Raw genomic sequence first — 20,581 nt, 5'->3', positions numbered from 1 at the left:
TGCGGCCGTAGCCGGGGAGCAGCGCGGGGAGACCCCGGGCTGGGCTGGACTGGGTGCCCTCCCTGAGCCTCCCCCTGCCCGGCCCCGGGGCTCCTCCCGCCGCCCTTCGCTCCCACCCCGCCGGGGCTCGGGGCCGCTGGGATGGAGCCGGGGGTGCCGGGCAAGCGTTTCCCGGGAGGGCGGGCGGGCGGCTGGGGGTGCACCGGGGGGCACGGGGTGTCGGCAGGGCAGCGTTCATGCTCGGGGGGTCCTGCTGGGGGTGTCCAGCTGGGGGGAACAGGCACTGGTGTTGGGGGCCTAAGGGGGCTAGCTCGGGGGTCCCAGGCTGCTGAGGATGGGTAGCTGAGCTTGGCGAGAGAGGAGTTGGCCGTGGGGCTCGTTGGGGTCCCGCTCACAGGGGCCCAGGCACCGGCGTTGGGGGGCTCGGGGGTTCCAGCTCGGGGGGCGGCTCAGGGCGGCCCCAGGCTGCTGACGGTGGTGTAGCTGAACTTGGAGAGCGAGGCGCTGGCCATGGGCGGCTCGTCCTCGGGCGGGCGGCGGGGGCAGGCGCGGCGGCAGCCCCAGCCCGCGCAGGTGGCCCCGAAGGCCTTTCGGAAGCGGCGGTTCATGAAGCAGTAGATGAGCGGGTTGGCGCAGGCCGAGGTGTAGGAGAGCAGGTGGATGAAGGCGATGGGCGTGCCCGAGAGCGCCCGCTGCGCCGCCCGCGGGGAGAAGGCGCGCCAGGTGTTGGCGGCGAAGATGGGCAGCCAGCAGAGGAAGAACATGGCCACGATGACCACCAGCATGCGGATCACCCGCCGCTTGGCCGCCAGCTGCGCCCCCGAGCTGTTGATGCGGGCCCGGTCCTGCTGCGCGGCCGCTCCCAGCGCCCGCAGCTCCAGCGCCGCGCCCGGCCGGGACAGCTGCAGGTAGCAGCCGTCACCCTCGTCGCAGCTGGGCGCAGGGTCCGCCCCGGAGCCGCGCTGGGCTGTGGAGCGAGGAGGCTTGGTCATGGCCACGGCACTGCAGGGACACGCTGCAGCCCGACACCTCGGGGGCGTCCTCCGGGAGCAGGGGACATGGAAATGGCCGTGGGGACACGCTGCACCCCAGCACCGTGGGAGGGTCCTCCAAGGGCACGGGATGGGTGCAGGGGACACGGAAATGGCACCATGGGGACACGCTGCACCCCGACACCGCGGGGAGCATCCTCCAGGAGCAGGGCACACGGAAATGGCCATGGCACGATGGGGACACGCTGCACCCCAGCACCGCGGGAGTGACCTCCAGGAGCAGGGGACATGGAAATGGCCATGGGGACACGCTGCACCCCAACACTGCCGGGAGCGTCCTCCAGGAGGATGGGATGGGGTGGAGGGCACATGGAAATGGCCATGGCACTGCAGGGACACAGAAATGGCCGTGGCACTGCAGGGACACAGAAATGGCCGTGGTGCCATGGGGACACGCTGCACCCCAGCACCGTGGGAGCGTCCTCCGGGAGCAGGGGATGGGTGCAGGGCGCACGGAAATGGTCATAGGGACACGCTGCACCCCAACACTGCCGGGAGCGTCCTCCAGGAGGATGGGATGGGTGCAGGGGACATGGAAATGGCCATGGCGCCACGGGGACACGGAAATGGCCACGGGGACACGCTGCACCCCCAGACCACCAGGAGGTCCCCGGGAACGGGGATGTCCCAGAGGAGCACACCGCTGTGGGAGCAGGGCTGAGGGCTCAGCCCTGCCTCTGCTGCTGGCGTGGGCACTCTGCCCACACAGGAGCCACGCCAAATGTCACCCGCAGTGTCACCCCCGCCCCACCCCTCACCTGCCACGTCCCTCTTGACGTCCAGCTCGAAGCGGATGCCCCGGTAGAGCTCGCGGGAGATGAGCCCGTACGCCACCGTCATCACCACGCCCGGGATGAAGAAGAGCACGAGGAGCAGCAGCACGTACCTGGGACGGGCGGCCCCGGTCAGCGGGCGTCCCCCCGGGCCCGTCCCCCCCGGTGCCCGGACTCACCAGAGCTGCCGGACGCGCTCGCTGGGCCAGTGGTGCGTGCACTGCGCGGGCGGCGGGCGCGGCGCGGCGGGCCGGGTGCTGCTGTACACGGCGTAGGGCAGCATCAGCAGCGCCGCCAGCGCCCAGGTGCCCGCGATGACGCGGCACGCGTGGGACCGCGTCTGCCAGGCGCGGGACTGCAGCGGGTTGCAGATGGCACTGTAGCGCTCGATGGCGATGGCCACCAGGCTGAAGGTGGACACGGCCACCGAGACCCCTGCGGGCAGCGGGGCGTGTCGGCGGGCGCGGCGTGACCCTGCAGGCCCCCAGCTCCCCTGAGCCCCCTGAGCTGGGCTCCGTGCGCCCAGGGCTGGGCATGACCCCCAGGGATCCACGGAGAGGGACGAGCCCCCTCCCTGCGCCCCCGGTACCGGCAAGGCGGGGATGAGGCCCCCCTGTGTGCCCCACCCCGCCCAGGAGAGGGGACAAACCCCGCGTGCTCCATCCAGGAGAGGGGACGCGTCTCCGTGTGCCCCACCCATGACAGGGGACAAGCCCCGGTGTGTCCCACCCATGAGAGGGGACAAACCCTGCATGTCCCACCCATGGGAGGTGACGAGCCCCACTGTGTCCCACCCAGCAGAGGGGACAAGCCTCCGTGTGCCCCACCCATGGGAGGGGACAAACCCCCGTGTCCCACCCGGAAGAGGGGACAAGCCCCGTATGCCCAACCAACAGGGGGGAACAAGCCCCCACTGTGCCCCGCCCATGAAAGGGGACAAGCCCCCCGTGTCCCACCCTACCCACGAGAGGGGACAAACCCCCACTGTGCCCCACCCATGGGAGGGGACAAGCCCCCCGTGTCCCCCCCTACCCATGAGGTAGGCCACGAGCTTGCAGACGACGTCGCCGAAGATGAAGGCGCCCATGAGGCCGGGCAGCAGGGTGAAGGGCATGCAGCACAGCGCCAGCAGCAGGTCGCTCAGGGCCAGGGACAGCAGGAAGCAGTTGGTGACCGTGCGCAGCCGCCGGTTCAGCGCCAGCACGGCCACCACCAGCGCGTTGCCCCCGACGCTCAGCACGAAGATCAGCACGTAGAGCACCACGCGCACCGCCACGTCCAGATCTGCGGGCACGGCGCTGCGCTGGCACCCGGGGCACCGCGAGGGCACCCGGGTGGCACCTAGAGGCACTGTGAAAGCACTCCCGAGGCCACCACCGAGACACCCCCATGGCACCCCGAGGGCAGCCCAGACACGCTGCGAGGGCACCCCAAAGGGGCCCCAGTACAGGCCCGGGCATCGGGACACCGGGGCTCCGGCGCGGGCTCGGCGCACACCCATCAGATGAGAGCATCGTTTCCCCGCGTGTGGCGGCCGCCGGGATTCGGGGTGAGCCCCCCGCCCCTCGCCTCAGTTCCCCGAGGGTGAGGGACCCCCATGCAGATGGGTGCCCCATCCTGCCCACCCTCCGCCTCGGTGCCGGGCGCGGGGACCGGGCACGTCCTGCCCGGAGCGCGGAGTGGCACCGAGCAGGGGTGGGCTCGGTGGTCCCAGCCCAGGGTCCGCTGGAGTCCTGGCCCGGCAGCGGGGCAGGGGCGCGGGGCGGGCGCTGCCGTGTCCGTGGCGTCCCTGTCCGAGTCCCCTCCGCCCTCCCGCTGCCGCCGGCACAGCCCAGCGCGCTCCCCCGGCAGCGCCGGGATCCGCATCGGAACCGCGGGCAGCGCCGGGGCCGCCGAGCCCGCGGGGGTCGGGACGATGGTGCCGGCTGAGGAGGGGCACGGCGGGCACGGGGCGGCTCCGTTCGGGCAGCGGGGGAACCGGAGCACAGGGCGGTGAGCACCGGGGCAGCACGGCGGGACGGAGCGGGATGGTACCGGCGGGCGGGGGGCGCAGGGCCGGGCACGAACGGGGGTGGGGGGTCCCTTCCCGGGTCCATCCCGCTCCTTCCCCCCGCCCCGCTCTCACCTCTGGGCGCCGGGGGCCCGCGGAGGCCCCTGCGGAGGAGGTCGCAGACCGAGCCGTTGGTCCCGTTGCCGGTGCCGGTGCCGGGTCCGTTCCCGGTGCCGTTCCCGGAGCGGCAGAGCATCTCCTGTAGCGACTCGTTGAGGGGCCGGGGGTCCATGGCGGGGCTCCCCCCGCCTGCCCCGGCCCCTCCTCCGGCAGGAGGCACCGGGAAGGAGCGGGCACCGGGAGGCTCCGGCGGGGACGAGGCTCCGATCCGCTCCGAGCCGCCGCTGGATAAGCGGGGGCGGCGCCCGGCGCGGGGCGGGCCGGGGGCGGGGGGCGGCGGCGGCGGCGGGGGGAGCCCGGGGGGTGCCGGGGGGCGCGGGGGAGGCGGGATCGGGGCGAGCCCGGGGCGGGGGGGACGGGCGGGGCGGTGGAGAGCGCCGGGAGCGGGGCTCGGGGGGTACCGGGCTGTAGCCCAGTCCCGGGCGGCTCGGGGGGCTCGGGCGGCTCGCGGGGAGCGCTCCTGAGGCACCGGGCGGCGGCCGCCACCGCGGGTCGGTCACCGCTTCCCCCTGCTGCCCCGGGACGGGCGGCGGGGCCGGGGATCCCGAGCTGCTCACGGCCCCGAGACTCCGTGACCCTGACCCGGCCCCGTCCCCGTCCCGGCTCCTTCCTCTCCCGGTCCTGCAAGAGCAGCTGCCGGTGTCACCCACACCAGCGGTCGCTGCTGTGTCCCCCTCCGGTCACCCCTCAGTCCCGCGGCAGCCCCGCCCCTCGTGGGACCCCCTGAGCCCCGGGGACATCCTGTGCCCCTGTGGATCTCTGTGCCCCGGAGGGACCCCGGGCCCTGCGCAGAGCCTGTGCCCTGCCGGGACCGTACATGGCACTGGGGCCTCGCGTCCCGATCTGCCTCCGTGCCCTGGGCAGCCCCTGCGCCCTGAGGGGAGCCTGTGCCTCCCCAGGGCCATACATGCCACGGGGACCTCGTGCCCCAATGCGACCCCGTGCCCTGTGGGGCCCCTGCACCGTGGGGGTACCGTGTGCTTTGGGAGCACCTGGCACGTCACTGGGACCCTGTGCCCTGTGGGCACCCTGTGCCTTGGAGGGGCCCTGCATCCCAGTACGACCCTGTCCTCCTGCGGAGTCTGGCTCCTGTGCCCTGGGGGCACCCCGCACCTCGGAGGGACCCGGTGCCCTGGGGGGACCGTGTGCCCTGAGGACATCCCGTGCCTCGGTTGGATCCTGCACTCTGGGGGGAGCCTGTCCCCCGGTAGGACCCTGTGGGCCGGGAGGCTGCTGCGGTGAGGCCGTTCCTGCTGTCCCGTCTGCCCGCACCGCTCTATCCCGCACGGCTCCATCCCGCACGGCTCCGTCCCGCACCGCCCTGTCCCGCACGGCTCCATCCCGCACGGCTCCATCCCGCACGGCTCTCTCCCTCCCCGCTCTCTCCCTCCCCGCTCTGTCCCGCCCTGCCCTGTCCCGCCCCGCTCCGTCCCGCAGCTGCAGCCGTCCCTCGAGGCGCCGGACGCGCAGGGCCATGCGCAGGGCACTGGCCTCCAGCTGTGCCAGCAGCCGCGCCGCCCGCGTCTGGAGCCCCTCCAGGGCCGTCTCCAACCCCCGCAGCCGCCGCTCCGCCTCGGCCTCGGCCGCCAGCGCCGCCGCCTCGGCCCCGGTGTCCAACTGGCCCATGCGGAGCAGCAGCTCCCGGCCCTTGGCCTCCATGGCGGCGCGGGCGCTGGGGAACTCGGCCAGCACCTCCGCCAGGTCCTCCTTGCCCAGGCAGAAGAGGTCCGAGTAGCCGATGCTCAGGATGTTGGCCGTGCGCCGGTTCCCGGCCACGTTGCCTGCGGGGCGGGGGCCGTGAGCCGAGGGCAGCGCACCGGGCAGGGCGCCGGGGCGCGGCGCGGGGCTCACCCTTGATGTTGATGAGGCTGATCTCGCCGAAGTAGAGCCCCGCGCCCAGCACGGCCAGCTGCGTGACGCCGTCGGCGGCCAGCACGGCCAGGCGGCCCTCGCGGATGAAGTACATCTCTCGGCCCACGTCCCCGCGCCGGCACACGAACTCGCCGGGCCCGAAGACCTGCGGCCGCAGGCGCAGCACCAGCTGCCGCAGCACGCCGCGCTCCCAGCCGCGGAACAGCCCCACTCGCCGCAGGGCCGCCAGGTGCACGCTGGCCGCCACCTCGGCGCGCAGCCCCCGCGGCAGGTGCCGCAGCACCCGCCACTCGGCCGGCGGCTTGCGCTGCGCCCGCAGGTGCTGGTGCCAGCGCGCCACCCGCGCCGCCAGCCGCCCGCCCGCGCCCCGCGCCCGCAGGTACCGCCGCACCGGGCCCGCCGCGGGGTACAGCGCGCTGCCGGCCGAGCTCAGGTTGACGATGACGGTGCTGATGCTGCCGGTGATGGTGGCGAAGCCCAGCACGGCCAGGAGGAAGCCGGCGGTGAGGAAGAGGAGCTCCTCCTCGCGCTGCGCCGGCGGCGTGTCGCCCACCATGGCCAGCACCAGCGTGGAGATGTAGAAGCTGTGCAGGTAGCGGCGCAGCAGCCGCGGGGAGCTGGGGCACACCCAGGGGTCGGCGCCCAGCCCCAGGCGCGCCGACAGCGCGAAGTAGAGGCAGGCGTGCCAGTGGATGCCCAGCAGCAGGTACAGCATCAGCTTGGCCATGCGGAAGGCGTTGGGCCATCCCGTGCGCGTCTCGCACCGGTCGAAGGCCTCGAAGAGCCGCGGCACCCGCAGACAGCGGTTGGCACGGGCCGCCGGCACCCCCGGCACCCTCGGCACCCCCGGGAGCAGGCACAGCAGCTCGGTGGGCAGCACGGCCACCACGTCCCAGGGGAAGCTCCAGGAGCCCAGATAGCGCCGCCGCGTACGCCTGGCGTCCCGCACCAGGATCCCGTCCTCCAGGAAACCTGGTGGGCAGCCAGGGCAGCCGTGGCACCCCGGGCACCCAGCCCTGCAGGGGCTGCTCCCCGTGATGGCAGAGGGGACCACGCAGGCGCCCAGCCCGGGGCACAGGGAGGCACAGGAACACTGGGTGGGCACCCTCGGGAGGTCGCTGGCGGCTCCCTGGGCTGCCATGGGGCTGGGGAGTGAGGGTGGGTGTGAAACTCGAGACCACCCACCCAGACACCCTCTGTGTGGGGCTGGGTGGTGGCTGTACCAGGTGGGAGTGCACACGTGTGTGTACGTACATGTACACACCTGCACGTGTGTGTGTGTGTGTGTGTGTGTACACACCTGTACCTGTGCGTCTGTGTGTGAGTGTACACACCTGTGTGTCTGTGAGGTTACATGCCTGTGTCTGAGTGTGTACGTACCTGTGTGTCTGTGTCTGCGTGTGCCTGTGTGTCTGTGTACACACCTGTACCTGTGTGTGTGTCTGTGTGTACCCGTGTGTCCGTGTGTCTGTCTGCGTGTCCGTACCTGTGTGGAGGTGCACGGCGATGTCCAGCAGGTACAGCACGTCGCTCAGCCCGTCCAGGGCCTGCCACAGCCCCGCGTGGGCCTCCTGCACCTCGGGGAAGCAGCACCTGGGGTACGAGTGGGGCATCGCTGGGACGGGGCCGGGACACCCCCACCCCAACCCCGACCCCAACCCCAACCCCACTGCCTGGCACCTGAGGATGAGGACGACCCAGTTGTAAAGGATGGGCAGCACCATGAGGCTGATCCATCGGTAGTGCCAGTCCCCGGCGGGGTCCAGGGTCCAGTTCCGGGGGGTGGCAGTGCGGCTGGGGGCACAGAGGGACCGGGGGTCACTCTGTCCCCATTTGGGGTCCAGGGTCCAGCTCCGGGGGGTGGCAGTGTAGTTGGGGGTGTAGAGGGATCGGGGGTCCCTCTGTCCCCATTTGGGGTCCAGTTCTGGGGGGTGGCAGTGCGGCTGGGGGCACAGGGGGACCGGGGGTCACTCTGTCCCCATTTGGGGTCCAGTGCAGGGGTGGCAGTGTGGCTGGGGGCACAGGGGGACCGGGGGTCCCTCTGTCCCCATTTGGGGTCCCTCTGTCCCCGCTCAGCCCGGCTGCCGGTGGCTCCGAGGCTCAGCCGCCCCCCAGCACCGGTGGGACTCAGGGGGTCCCTGCGGCGCCCCTACCCCACGCTCGCAGGAGGCGGCCGTGCCCCGCTCACCCCGTGCCGTGTCCGGTGCCGGTGCCAGCCCGGGCTGCGGCCATGGCTCAGCGGTGCTGCCGGGATGGAGCCCGGCCCAGCGGCGGGTCAGGACGGAGCCGAGGGTCCCGGTGGGGTCCTTCTCAGCGGGGATCCCGTGTGTCCCGGTAACCGGGGGTCCTGCACACCTGAGCACCTGCCGGGCGCTGCTGCCGGCCCCGGTGCCGGGCGCGGCTCCTCCAGGGTACCCGCGGCTCCTGCGACACCGGGCGTGTCCCAGCAACGAGGGGTCCCCAGGGCACCGCCGGCCCCGGGGACACCTGGGCGGAGCAGCCACCGTGCCAGCTCCGCCGGGCACGCCGGGGCACGGAGCCGTGGCCAGGTGTGCGGGGCCCAGGTGAGCTCCGGGAACAACAGCCGGTGCCAGGCAGCGCCCGGGGCAGAGGCGGCGGCGGCGGCTCCCGGCACCTGGCACGGGCTGCCTGGCACAGAGGTGCCCGGTACAAGGTTATCTGGCACAAGGTGCCCAGGGCCAGGGAGGGCCCGTTTCTGGGGTGCCCGGCAGAGGGGTTCTGGGGGTCCCGGTACCGGGGTGCCCGGTTCCGAGGCGCTCAGTTCCGGGGAGTGCAGCGTGCAGGGGTTATCCGGTGCAGGGTTACTGAGGTATCCGGTTATCCGGTGCAGGGTTGCCCGGTACCGGGGTGCCCAGTTACAGGGGTGGCTGGGCAGCGCGGTGCCCGGTTCCGAGTGGTGCCCGTGCTGGGGCTCTCGGTGCCGGGAGTCCCGGCAGCTCGGTACCGCTGCCCGGCTTGGAGGGCTTCCCGGTTTCTGGGGATGCCCCGCTCCGGGGGTGCTCGTGCAGGGTACCCGGTGCCGGGGTGTCCCGGTACCGCCTGTCCCTGATCCCGGCTCCCGGTTCCCACGCGCCCCGGCCCCGCCCCACTCACGGCCTAGCCAATGAGCGCTCGGGCTTTCCCGGAGAGACCACGCCCACCGAGGGGTGTAGGCGTGTCCCCGTGCCGCGGTGGGCGTGGCCGTGCCGCGGTGGGCGTGGCCGCGCGCGCGGTGCGTCGGGCGCGGCGGGAAGATGGCGTCGGGAGCGCGGGGCCCGTGGCGGGGGCGGGCGGTGAGCGGCGGCGCCGGGCGGACCGGGAGCGGCCGGGGGGCGCCGGAGCGCCGGCGATGGGGACGCGGCGAGCGGGGACAGCGGGAGGGGGGGCGCGGGGAGCGGGGCGGGCCGCGGGGCAGGTCCAGCCGCCCTTGTGCCGCGGTGCCGGGGTGCCCGGGCCGCCGCCCGCCCTTGGCCGCGCGGGGCCGGAGGGACCGGCCCGGCCCGGGCGGTGTCGAGGGCGAGGGGCCGCGGCGGGGACGGGTCCGGGCGGGCCGCAGTGCCCAGGGGCGAGGAGCCCCGTCCTGCGGAGGCCCGCGGAGTGCCGGGGGCTCCCGGGGGTGCCGGGGGGTCCCGGGGTCCCGGCCCCGCGCCCGACGCCTCCTGTGCCCTCCCCAGGTGCGGCGCTGACGGGACGGGACCGCCGCGACCTTGACCCAGGTAGGCGGCCCGGCCCCGCGGCATGCAGGGGCCCCGCTCCGGGTGACCCCGGAGCCCGAGGGCGTCCCGGTTCCTGCCATGGTGCCGGTGCTCCGCGGCTCCGGGATTGAGGATGCCCGAGTGAGCAGCGCCTTCCGCGGGCTGGGGAACCGCGGCCCGGGGCTGTGACAGCCCCTCGCCTCACCCGCACCGCCCTGGCGGCCCCTCGGTGACCCCCGCACGGTGCTTCGGTTCCCGGGTGCACCGGACGGGCCGGCGCTCATCGCCCACAACCTCCTGGCACTGGGAGCCATCCTCTGCCCATGGTGGCCGTGCCCCGGTGGCCCTGTCCCTGCCCTGGTGGCACCTGGTGTCCCTGTGCTCTCGGTGTCCTGCCTGCAGTGGCCCTGTCCCTGCCCTGGTGGCGCCTGATCACCCCCAGTGCTCTGGGTACTTGCTGCCTGGGCAGGTGCTCTCCCACCTCAGCCCGTCCTGGTGACACTGGGGTGACACTGGGGTGACACTGGGGTGGAGCCACGGCCCTGTGCTGTGCCCCAGTGGCTGGGTGCTTTGGCATGTGACAGGCACAGCCAGCTTGGGGTGAGGGGCACTGGTACAGGACAGGAGTGGTGGCAGCGGGTGCCCCTGTCCCAGCAGCACGGCTCTGGCCGTGTGTCACACAGGTCCCTGCGCAGGGACACCACACTGTGGCCTTTGCCTCTGTTCCTGCAGGGCCGCAGGGCTGGCACTGCCCTGGCATTCAGTGGCTCTAACTTTAGCAGCCACACGAGCGCTGGCTGTGGGTGGGACGGGCTGAGCGGGGTATAAATAGACAGGCCCTGCCTGTGCTGTGTCCCACTGCCCCAGCTTCAGCCACTTTCCCTTCCTGCCTCTGTGGTTTGGGGCGTCTTTAATGGCTCTTTCACTTCCCCAAGCGCCGTGTAAGGGCTGTGGCACTGACTCTCAAAGCTACTGCCCTCCCCACGAGCTGATGGGGACCTGGGGGGCCCCTCTGGTGTCTCTGTGGTGTCTCTGTGCCCCTGGCACACCGGGGCTGTGGCTCTGGGGCTCAGTGCCGTGCAGGTGCCTGCGGTGGCAGTGCTGGTGCTGGGGCACGGGGCACTATAAATATCCTGGCAGTGCTGCCATGGGTGCTGCTGAGCATGGGGGTGGGCAGCTGTCCCAGCTGTCCTGGTGTCCCCGTGGCTGCTGGGCACGCCCCACACCCATACTGGGCCAGTTCCCAGTTTAAAGTCCAGTCCTGGGTGTGAGCAGGGCTGGGATCCAGAGTCCTGCAGCCACCACTGCTCCGACATGCTTGCCCGGCCCAGTTCCCACTGCTGTCCCTCCTGCCTGCCTTTCCTCTCCATTGCCTTCCTTTCCTCCTGACTTTCTTCCTTCCTGGTTTCCCTCCTCTTCCCCTTTCTGCCTCCCTCCCCGCTGCTGGCCGTGAGGTCGGGCTGGCCATGGTTGGGCCGGGTGAGGTCGGGCTGGCCGTGGTTGGGCCGGGTGAGGTTGGGCCAGGTGAGGTTGGGCCGGGTGAGGTCGGGCTCGCTGTGGTTGGGCTGGCCGTGGTCGGGCTCGCTGTGGTTGGGCTGGCCGTGGTCGGGTTCGCTGTGGTTGGGCTGGCCGTGGTCAGGCTCGCTGTGGTTGGCCTGGCCGTGCTTGGGCCGGGTGAGGTCAGGCTGGCCATGGTCAGGCCGGCCGTGGTCGGGCTGGCCATGTTGGGCCGGGCTCTCTGATGCCCCTGTCCCTGCAGCCCGCTGGCAGCAGCATGGAGACAGGCCCCTGGCCCCCTGCCCGCTGCCCCGTGCCCCTGCGGTGGTGCCAGGCCGCATGCAGCCCGGCTGGGGCGCCCCGGTGCCGCGCGTGACCCCGTGCCCATGGAGAGGATGAGCTGGCTGAGCAAGCTGACCCCACGGGCGGGCGGGCAGCGAGCCCCCCGCAGCGCCAGCCTGCAGCCCCCCGTCACCGCCGACCCCGAGACCTGCCTCATGGTCTTCAAGAACCACTGGGCGCAGGTGAGCGGGGCTGGGGGCGGCGAGGATCCCCGACCCTGCGGCCCCCAGCGCCCACTGCTGCCCCTCTCCCTCCCACAGGTGCTGCGGATCCTGGAGCGGCGCGGGAGCAAACCGGCCCCCGACGACCTCAGCGCCGTCCGCAACAACACCTACCAGATGCTGAACCTGCTGGCTGAGGACCGGCCCTGGGGGGACGGGGACAAGGACAGGGCACAGGGGGATGGGGACATGGCCTGCGGGCCCATCCTGGAGTTTGTGGCTGCTGAGAACCTGCTGGAGCGGCTCCTGTGCTGGCATCTGCAGGGCGACTTCACAGAGGAGAGGAAGGTCTGAGTGAGGGCTCTGAAATGCTGGGGGGTTTCTGGGGACCTTGGGACAGGCTGGATCCCAAGGGTGAAGGTGCTGGGTTGGGGGTCAGCCAGGCCAAGGGTAGGGCACTGTCCCATGGCAAGTTCTGGTTGGGTTGGGGTTGAGACTGCCCAAGCCATCCTGGAAACTCTGTGGTGCTGGAGGAAATTCCTCGTGGAAGGAATTCCCTGCAGCCCTGTCCCAGATGGCGCAGGGCAGTGCTGGGATCCCCAGCCCTGGGGGGTTTCACAGCCACGTGGATGTGGCATCTGAGGCTGAGGCTGAGTGGGCTGCGTTGTGCTGGATGAGCAGCAGGCCCGGGTGGTCTCTGTACCTTTGCTGTGCCCGTGTGCAGGTGGAGCAGCTGAAGCTGTACGAGATGCTGATCAGCCAGGCCCGGCAGCCCCTGCTGCGGCACAAGCCGGTGCTGACGCCGCTGCTGCGCCTGCTGAGCGTGTGCGCCGAGCCCGCCTCGGCCCCGCTGGAGAACAGCCTGGTGCTGCTGCTCAACCAGCTCTGCGTCTCCGTGGCGCGCGAGCCCGCCATCCTGGAGCTCTTCTTCCACAGCCACACGGACCAGGGCCCCGCCAACCTCATCATCTTCTCGCTCCTCATCCCCTTCATCCACCACGAGGGTGCGCGGGGCCAGCAGGCACGGGACGCGCTGCTGCTCATCATGGCCATGTCGGCCAGCAACCGCGCCGTGGCCCAGTCCATCACCGACAACTCCTACTTCTGCCCGGTATGGATCCTCCTGGGGCAGCGTTCCTCTCCTGGAGCAGCGTTCCCCTCCTGGGGCAGCGTTCCCCTCCATGGGCAGCATTCCTCTCCCCGTGGGCCAGTGTTCCCCTCCCTGGCGCAGCGTTCTTCTCCTGGGCCAGTGTTCCCCTCCTCGTGGGGCAGCGTTCCTCTCCCTGGGGCAGCGTTCCCCTCTATGGGCAGCATTCTCCTCCCCGTGGGGCAGCATTCCCCTCCTGGGGCAGCGTTCCCCTCCTGGGGCAGCGTTCCCCTCCTCAGGGCAGCATTCCCCTCCCCGTGGGGCAGCATTACCCTCCTGGGGCAGCATTCCCCTCCTGGGGCAGCGTTCCCGCGTTCCCCTCCATGGGCAGTGTTCCCCTCCATGGGGCAGTGTTCCCCTCCTGGGGCAGCGTTCCCCTCCATGGGCAGCATTCCCCTCTATGGGCAGCGTTCCCCTCTCCGTGGGGCAGCATTCCCCTCTCCCTGGGGCAGCGTTCCCCTCCCTGTGGGGCAGCGTTCCCCTCCTGGGGCAGTGTTCCTCTCCTTGGGGCAGTGTTCCCCTCCTGGGCCAGTGTTCACCTCTATGGGCAGTGTTCCCCTCCCCAGGACTGTGCTGGGATCCTGCACTGCTGGCACAGGGTTGGGCAAGAGCCATGGACAGGCCTAGAGGGAAAAGTCCTGCCCTGGCCTGGGGATGGTGGGGGGCAGGGCTGGGGATTATGAGGGACTTGGGAATGATAGAAGCTGAGTGATGGAGAGCTTGCAAATGATAGAGGGCTTGGAGATGGTGGGGGGTCTGGGGCTGATGGAAGGTCTGCAAGTGATGGGGGGCTTGGAGGTGACAGAGTAGCCTGGAGATGATGGAGGGCTTGGGGATGAGGGGCCTGGGAGCAGGGTGCTTGGAGATGATGGGGGGACTTGGTGGTGATGGGAGGCTTGGGGATGGTGGAGGGCCCAGTGCAGTGGTGGATGCAGGGCCCAGCCCAGCTGCCCTGCCTGGAGCTCTGCAGTGGGGCAGGTCTGTGGGGCAGGCTCCTGGGCTTTGGGGAGGGCTGGCTGGGTGCAGCGGCCGGAGGGGCTGCGGGGCAGCAGAGCACGTGTGTTCCAGGTGCTGGCCACGGGCCTGAGCGCCCTGTACTCCTCCCTGCCCCGCAAGATCGAGGTGCGAGGGGACGACTGGCACTTCCTGCGGCGCGAGGACTGGATCGGCGTCTCCTCCCTCGTGCTCTTCATGAACTCGCTCGAGTTCTGCAACGCTGTCATCCAGGTGGGGCTGAGGGGCTGCGAGGGGCCGAGAGGGGCTCCCAGCCCCACAGGGGCTGCCTGACGCCCCTGCGGCCCCTCAGGTCGCCCACCCGCTGGTGCAGAAGCAGTTGGTGGATTACGTCCACAATGGGTTCCTTGTGCCCGTCATGGGGCCGGCGCTGCACAAGGTGAGGGACCCCCGGCAGCAGGGGTGGGATGGGGGTCTCCTGCCCGTGCCACAGCCCCTGCGGGTGGGCAGGGCCCCGTGGTGCCCGTCCCCAGCTGCCCGTGCCCCTCGTGCAGACCTCGGTGGAGGAGATGATTGCGAGCACGGCGTACCTGGACCTGTTCCTGCGCAGCGTCAGCGAGACGGCGCTGCTGAAAACCTTCCTGCGCTTCGTGCTGCTGCACCGGCACGACAACACCACCATCCTGGACACGCTGGTGGGCCGCATCAACAGCAACTCCCGGGTGAGCCCCGTGCCCCCTCGGCCCCCCAGCACCCTGTCAGCATCCTTATCCCATCCCCAGTGTCCCCATCCCTGTGCCATTCCCATCCCCTTCCCCTGTCCTGCCATGGGGTGGGTGGCACTGCCCCCTGCCCGCTCTGCTGCCCCTCTGACACCTTGCACTGTCCCCAGCTGTGCATGGTGTCCCTGAGCCTCTTCCGGACGCTGCTCAGCCTCAACTGCGAGGATGTGATGCTGCAGCTGGTGCTCAGGTGAGGGAGTGAGATCATCTGCTGCTGGCCCACTCTGGGGCTTCTCTGGGATGGGCCTGGGGTGTTGTGCCAGGTGGGCATGCAGATGTGAGGCAGCCACATCATCTGCCCCACTGTGAAGGGGCTGGGGTCCTGTGCAGGGTCCCCGTGTGTCCCCTGCAGCTGCCCTGTGCCACCTGCCCGCAGGTACCTGCTGCCCTGCAGCCACGTGATGCTGAGCCAGAAGCGGGCGGTGCGGGACCTGGACATCTACGGGAAGACAGCGGCCAAGTTCCTGTCCCTGATCCCGCGCTGCTGCCGGCCCGAGAGCCCCCCGCCGCCCCGCGACCGGGACGAGGAGCCCCCCGCCCGGGCCAGGGGTACGCCACTGCGGCCCTCAGAGACCCCCACAGCCTTCCCGTGGCCCCTTGGACCCTGTACCAGCACTGAGCCCTCTCCCAGGGTCCCTGCAGCCCCTCAGACTCCTTTCCTACCCTGGCTTGGCACTGAGCTGTCCCATGCTGTCCCTGTGACCCTTAGACCCCATCCCCCTCCTGGCTTGATGTGGGGCCCTCTCCTGGGGTCTCCATGGCCACTTGTAACCCGCCCCTGCTCCCACTTGTTGATAGTCCCAGCTGTGCCATCCCTATGGCCCCCTCAAACCGTGGCCCATCCTATCCCATTGCTGAGCTCTGCCTTGCTGTCCCCTTGGACTCTGTCCCAGCTCAGCGCTGAGCCCCTGGTGCCATTCCTGTGGCAGCTTGAGCCCCATCCCACCCCATCCTGCCACAGTCCTCCGTGCCGTGCCATGCCGTGCCATGCCATCCCCCCACATACCGGAGCCTGTCCTGGCACTGGGCTCTCCTGTGCCACCTCTGCAGCCGCTGGGACCTCGTTCCTCCGCCAGCTGAGCTTTGTGCCACCATCCCTGTGGCACCTGGAATTCCCCCAGCCCCAGCCTGGTGTTGACTCCCGGTCCTGACCCCCGTGCTGACCCCGGTGCTGCCCCGTGTCCCCGCAGGCCACGGCAGCCCCGGCGCAGACGCGCCCCTGGCCCCGAAGCCCTCGACGCCGTCGCGCCTGTCGTTCTTCATGCGCCAGGCCGGCAGCGCGGCGCCCGCCGAGGCCGCGGCCCCCCGCTCGCCCGGGCCCCCCGCGGGCAGCCCGGCCCGGCCCGGGCCCCGGGACGAGGTGGCCGAGCTGGACAGGAACTACCTGGAGTACTTGCGGGACGCGCGGCACAGCATCGACCGCTGCGCCTGGGCCTGCCGCGTGTGGTCGGCGCCCTACGACGGCGAGGAGCCGCGCGCCCCCGAGCCCGACAGCCCCCCGGGACGGCCCCCCACGCCACGGACTAAGAAGCGGGGGCTGCCCGAGGAGGGGGCGCGGGAGGCGCCGGGGGGGGCCCTGGGGGACGACGAGCCGCGGGCGGGGGGGCCCGGCCCCGAGCCCCGCGAGGGGGGGACGCTGCTGAACGGGGCGCACGGGGCGGCCGAGCCGGGGCGGCCCGAGGGGGACGTGGCGGTGAAGAAGGTGCGCCGCAGCCCCCAGGGCGAGGGGGAGGGCGGGGGGGGCGCTCCGAACGGGGCCGCTGGGGCGCGGCCGCCCGGCTGGGAGCCCCTGCCCTCGGTGGACTCGCTGCTGGAGGAGCTGCTGGCCCGCGTGCCCGCCGAGCCCCCGGGCGCCGGCGTCTCCATCGAGACCTTCACCGAGGAGCTGCGGGAGATCGAGGCCGAGATGCAGAACGGGGGCGTGGGGGGCGCCCCGGCCGCCCCCACGGAGCCCCCCGAGCCGCCCCTGTCCCACGAGGAGGAGGAGGCCTTCGCCAGCTTCGCCGCGCTGCCCGAGGGGGACGCGGGCACCGGGCGGGCGCCGCCGCGGCCGCCGGACCCCCTGGCGCAGGTGGTGGCCAGCCCGCCGCGGGCGGTGGGGCCGCCCCCCAGCCAGCCCTTCACAGGTGGGCACGGGGGCACGGCGAGGGTCCCGGCTCCCTGCGGGCCCTGCCTGACCCCGCCGTGTCCTCAGGCCCCTTCGTGTCGGTGCTCTTCGGGAAGCTGGAGAACATGCCCCACAACTCGCTCTATGTCAACTTCCTGCTGACCGGGCTGGTGGCCCAGCTGGCCTGCTACCCCCAGCCCCTGCTGCGCTCCTTCCTGCTCAACACCAACATGGTCTTCCAGCCCAGCGTCAAATCCCTGCTCCAGGTGTGGCCCCTGGGGAGCCCCTGCCCTCATGGAGTCACGGGAGGGTGTTGGAAAGGCTTTTAACCCTTTTTAACCCCAAGATTGCTGAGTTTGCCCTGTGCTGCCCAGCCCACCCCTGCCCCATGTCCCCCATGGCTGGAACCCCCTCTGGATCCCCTGTTACTGCAGAGACCCCCCCCCCCATTCCTGTTGGGGTACCCTGTGCTGAAGGGAACACCCCATCTGATGGGGACCCCTGTTCCTGTGGGGACCCCCGTGCTGTGGTCCTGCAGGTGCTGGGCTCGGTGAAGAACAAGATCGAGAGCTTCGCTGCCACTCAAGAGGATTTCCCAGCGCTGCTCTTCAAGGCCAAGAAGTACCTGATTGCCCGGGGGCGGCTGGACTGGGCCGAGGGGCCCGGGGCTGTCCCGGCCCTGCGGCGCGCCGACACCCTGGGTGAGGACATGGCTGGGGACTGGTGTCTGCATGGGGGCTGGGGTCAGCCTGGGGGCTGGGGGCTGCCTGGGGGGCTGTCCCTGCCCTGTGGCGCACCGACACCCTGGGTGAGGACATGGCCCTGGCTGCGGGGCTGGGGTCTGCCTGGGGGGCTGCGAGTTCTGCAGGCAGCTGGGACAGGCATGTGGGGCTGGGGGCTGTACACTGTGTGTTGCCCGGGGTCTGCACAGTGTGTAGTGCAGGGGGTGAGGGCTGCATGGCAGGGCTGGGGTCTGCACAACAGGCTGCACTGTGCAAGGGGCTGGTTGGTGGCCGGTGGGGTGGGCTGGGGGTTGCTTTGGGAGTCTGGTGTGTGGGTGGGGTGAGGCGTCTATGCAGGGACTGGGGAGGGGGCCTGGCGATTGTGTGTTGTGTGATAAGGAGGGTTGGAGATGGTGTGGGGGAGCTGAGGGCTGCACTGGGGGCTGGGTGCCGTCCCCTCTGTGTGTGTGCACAGCCACGAGCTGTCCCTGGGCTCCGGGCTGGGGTCTGGGCTGGGGGCTGCACTGGGGGCTGTGTGCCTGGGTGCCTGGGCTGGGGGCTGCGCTGGGGGCTGTGCTGTGTGTCCCTGTCCCCCAGCCCCTGTCCCTGACCCCCCGTGCCCCCAGCCCGCAGCCGGAAGCCATCCCTGGGGTCCGGGCTGGGGGCTGCACTGGGGGCTGTGCTGGGTGCCCCTGTCCCCCCAGCTGGTGTCCCAAGCCCGCAGTCAGAAGCCGTCCCTGGGGTCTGGGTGCCCGGGCTGGGGGCTGTGCTGGGGCCATGTGCCTGGGCTGGGGGCTGTGCTGGGGGCTAGGGCTGTGCTGTGTGTCCCTGTGCCCCAGCCCCTGTCCCTGACCCCCCGTGCCCCCAGCCTGCAGTCGAAAGCTGTCTCTGGGGTCTGGGTGCCCAGGCTGGGGGCTGTGCTGTGTGTCCCTGACCCCCTGCACACCCCAGCCTGCAGCCGGAAGCCGTCCCTGGGGTCCGGGCTGGGGTCTGCACTGTGTGCCCGGGCTGGGGGCTGCGCTGGGGGCTGTGCTGTGTGTCCCTGTGCCCCAGCCCCCGTCCCTGACCCCCCGTGCCCCCAGCCCGCAGCCGGAAGCCGTCCCTGGGGGAGCTGCTGCTGCGGCACGCCAACAGCCCGACGCGGGCGCGGCAAGCGGCGCAGCTGGCGCTGCAGGGGCTGCGGGACGGGGGGCTGCACCCCCTGGGACCCCCGGCGCGGCACGGCGAGGCCCTGCGAGTGCGCAACGCCGTCTACTGCGCCGTCATCTTCAGCGAGTTCCTCAAGGAGCTGGCCGCCATCGCCCAGGCCCACGCCGTCACCTCGCCGTTCCTCACCGAGCCCCCCGAGGAGTGAGCCCCCTTTTTAACCCGGACCTTTTTAATTTATTGGGGCGGCGCGGGGCCGGGCCGGGCCGCACCGTGGCCGGCCCCGCCGCCGCCGGGGGAGCAGGGCAGGACCCTGGGGAGCCCCGGGGCTCGCAGGGCGGGGGGCGCGGGGCGGGCTGGCTCTGCCCCCTCGGCCCCGCCGGCCGGCCGCTCTCTATGCAAGCCCCGGGGCTGGGCTGGGCGGGCTGTGCATGGGGAGGGCTGTGTGTCTGTGCTGTGTAAACCCTTGGCAATAAAGGGTCTGATTGAGGGCGGCGCCTCCCGGGGCTCTGTGCGGCGCTCAGCGTGGGGGTCAGCCAGGGCCCGCCTGCACGGTGGGGTGCCTGTCCCGCTGCTGGCCTGGGACAGCCCTGTCTGCTCTGGGCGTCTGGGGGTCTGTGGGCAGCACAGGCCCTGGCTGAGGCTGTGACTGTCAGGGACAGCAGGCAGCTCGTGGAGCAGGTGTCAGCACTGGCTCCCAGGTGCCACCGCAGTTCCCATCCAGCACCAACCCCTGGGGACACCGCCAGGACCCCCTCATGGCCCTCACACAGAGGTTTCCCACTGTTCCTGGGGTGAGGGTGGAGATGTAGATAATTAGGATGGGATGGGGATGAAGATGGGGGTGGGATGGAATGAGGCTGAAGGGGATGGAGCCCCATTGGTGGGGATAGCCAGTGGTGGTATCTCCTGGGGGGTTCTAGGGGTACTGAGCCCTCTGGGCCATGGCTCCATTCTGTGTCCCAAACACCCCCTGGCTGTGTGACCTGTGGGAACAGGGACTGGACAATCTCTGGATTTCAGTACTTGTCTTTATTCCTGTGAGTTTCTCCAGCTTTTCTCCAGCTGCACGGGTGCTCCGGGCAGAGTGGGGTGAGCTGTATCCAGCCTTGCCCTAGCAGTGTGCAATGTCAGCCAGCCAGCAAAGGGACACGGAGCCAGCCCGGGCCAGAACCTGGGGGTGCTGCCTGCGTTAGCTGCACTTCCGGCCCTGCAGCCGAGCCTTTTCACAACTGCCAATCCATCTGTGACCAAGTCCCACTCACCTCTTGGGGGTTTTGCCCCACGTGAGGTCCTGTCTGTAGCAGAGACAGTGCGGCCAGCAAGGCAGGGAAGCGCCCTGTGCCGGCACTGCTGAGGCCACACCTCGAGGGCTGGATCCATCAGTTCAGGAAGGACAGGGAGGGGCTGGAGCGTGTCCAGGGCAGGGGTGGAGATTTCCTGAGGGAGCTGGGAAGGGGCTGCAGAATCCCTGAGGAGCTGGAAAGGGCTGCAGAATCCCTGAGGAGCTGGAAGGGGCTGCAGAATCCCTGAGGGAGCTGGAAGGGGCTGCAGAATCCCTGAGGGAGCTGGAAGGGGCTGCAGAATCCCTGAGGAGCTGGAAGGGGCTGCAGAATCCCTGAGGAGCTGGAAGGGGCTGCAGAATCCCTGAGGGAGCTGGAAGGGGCTGCAGAATCCCTGAGGAGCTGGAAGGGGCTGCAGAATCCCTGAGGGAGCTGGAAGGGGCTGCAGAATCCCTGAGGAGCTGGAAGGGGCTGCAGAATCCCTGAGGAGCTGGAAGGGGCTGCAGAATCCCTGAGGAGCTGGAAGGGGCTGCAGAATCCCTGAGGAGCTGGAAGGGGCTGCAGAATCCCTGAGGGAGCTGGAAGGGGCTGCAGAATCCCTGAGGAGCTGGAAGGGGCTGCAGAATCCCTGAGGAGCTGGAAGGGGCTGCAGAATCCCTGAGGAGCTGGAAGGGGCTGGGGCTGGAGCAAAGGAGGCTCAGGGGCCCTCGTGGCTCTGCACAAGTCCCTGCCAGGAGGGCACAGCCGGGGGGGTCGGGCTCTGCTCCAGGGAACAGGGACAGGAGCAGAGGGAGCGGCCTCAGGCTGGGCCAGGGCAGGCTCAGCTGGGACAGCAGCAGCAATTTGCCCATGGAAAGGGAGCTCAGGCCTTGGCAGGG

The 20,581-nt window shown here is 71.1% G+C and overlaps 2 protein-coding genes across 2 annotated transcripts; one reads left to right on the top strand and one right to left on the bottom strand.

Annotated features, from left to right (window-relative positions):
• Positions 1–411: 411 nt before the first annotated feature.
• CCKBR (cholecystokinin B receptor) lies at positions 412–4,170 on the bottom strand. The gene is made up of 5 exons (XM_058800365.1): positions 3,951–4,170; positions 2,858–3,109; positions 2,005–2,260; positions 1,811–1,938; positions 412–967 (listed from the first exon to the last, which is right to left on the bottom strand). The coding sequence occupies exons 1-5, from the start codon at positions 4,105–4,107 to the stop codon at positions 450–452; spliced, it is 1,311 nt and encodes a 436-aa protein (XP_058656348.1). The 5' UTR covers positions 4,108–4,170; the 3' UTR covers positions 412–449.
• Positions 4,171–9,103: 4,933 nt separating this feature from the next.
• Positions 9,104–18,800, top strand: FHIP1B (FHF complex subunit HOOK interacting protein 1B). The gene is made up of 14 exons (XM_058825523.1): positions 9,104–9,160; positions 9,542–9,583; positions 11,322–11,583; positions 11,662–11,910; positions 12,287–12,673; positions 13,778–13,936; positions 14,016–14,102; positions 14,218–14,385; positions 14,556–14,635; positions 14,822–14,994; positions 15,636–16,571; positions 16,640–16,818; positions 17,091–17,253; positions 18,357–18,800. Exons 3-14 carry the CDS (start codon positions 11,446–11,448, stop codon positions 18,626–18,628), a joined length of 2,991 nt encoding a protein of 996 aa, XP_058681506.1. The 5' UTR covers positions 9,104–9,160; positions 9,542–9,583; positions 11,322–11,445; the 3' UTR covers positions 18,629–18,800.
• The last annotated feature ends 1,781 nt before the right edge of the window (positions 18,801–20,581 follow it).

This window comes from Ammospiza caudacuta, chromosome 2 (assembly GCF_027887145.1).
Source record: "Ammospiza caudacuta isolate bAmmCau1 chromosome 2, bAmmCau1.pri, whole genome shotgun sequence".
In the NCBI taxonomy this organism is placed as follows: Eukaryota; Metazoa; Chordata; class Aves; order Passeriformes; family Passerellidae; genus Ammospiza; species Ammospiza caudacuta.
Note: the sequence above shows the minus strand (reverse complement) of the source record. Positions and strands in the feature narration are given on the sequence as shown.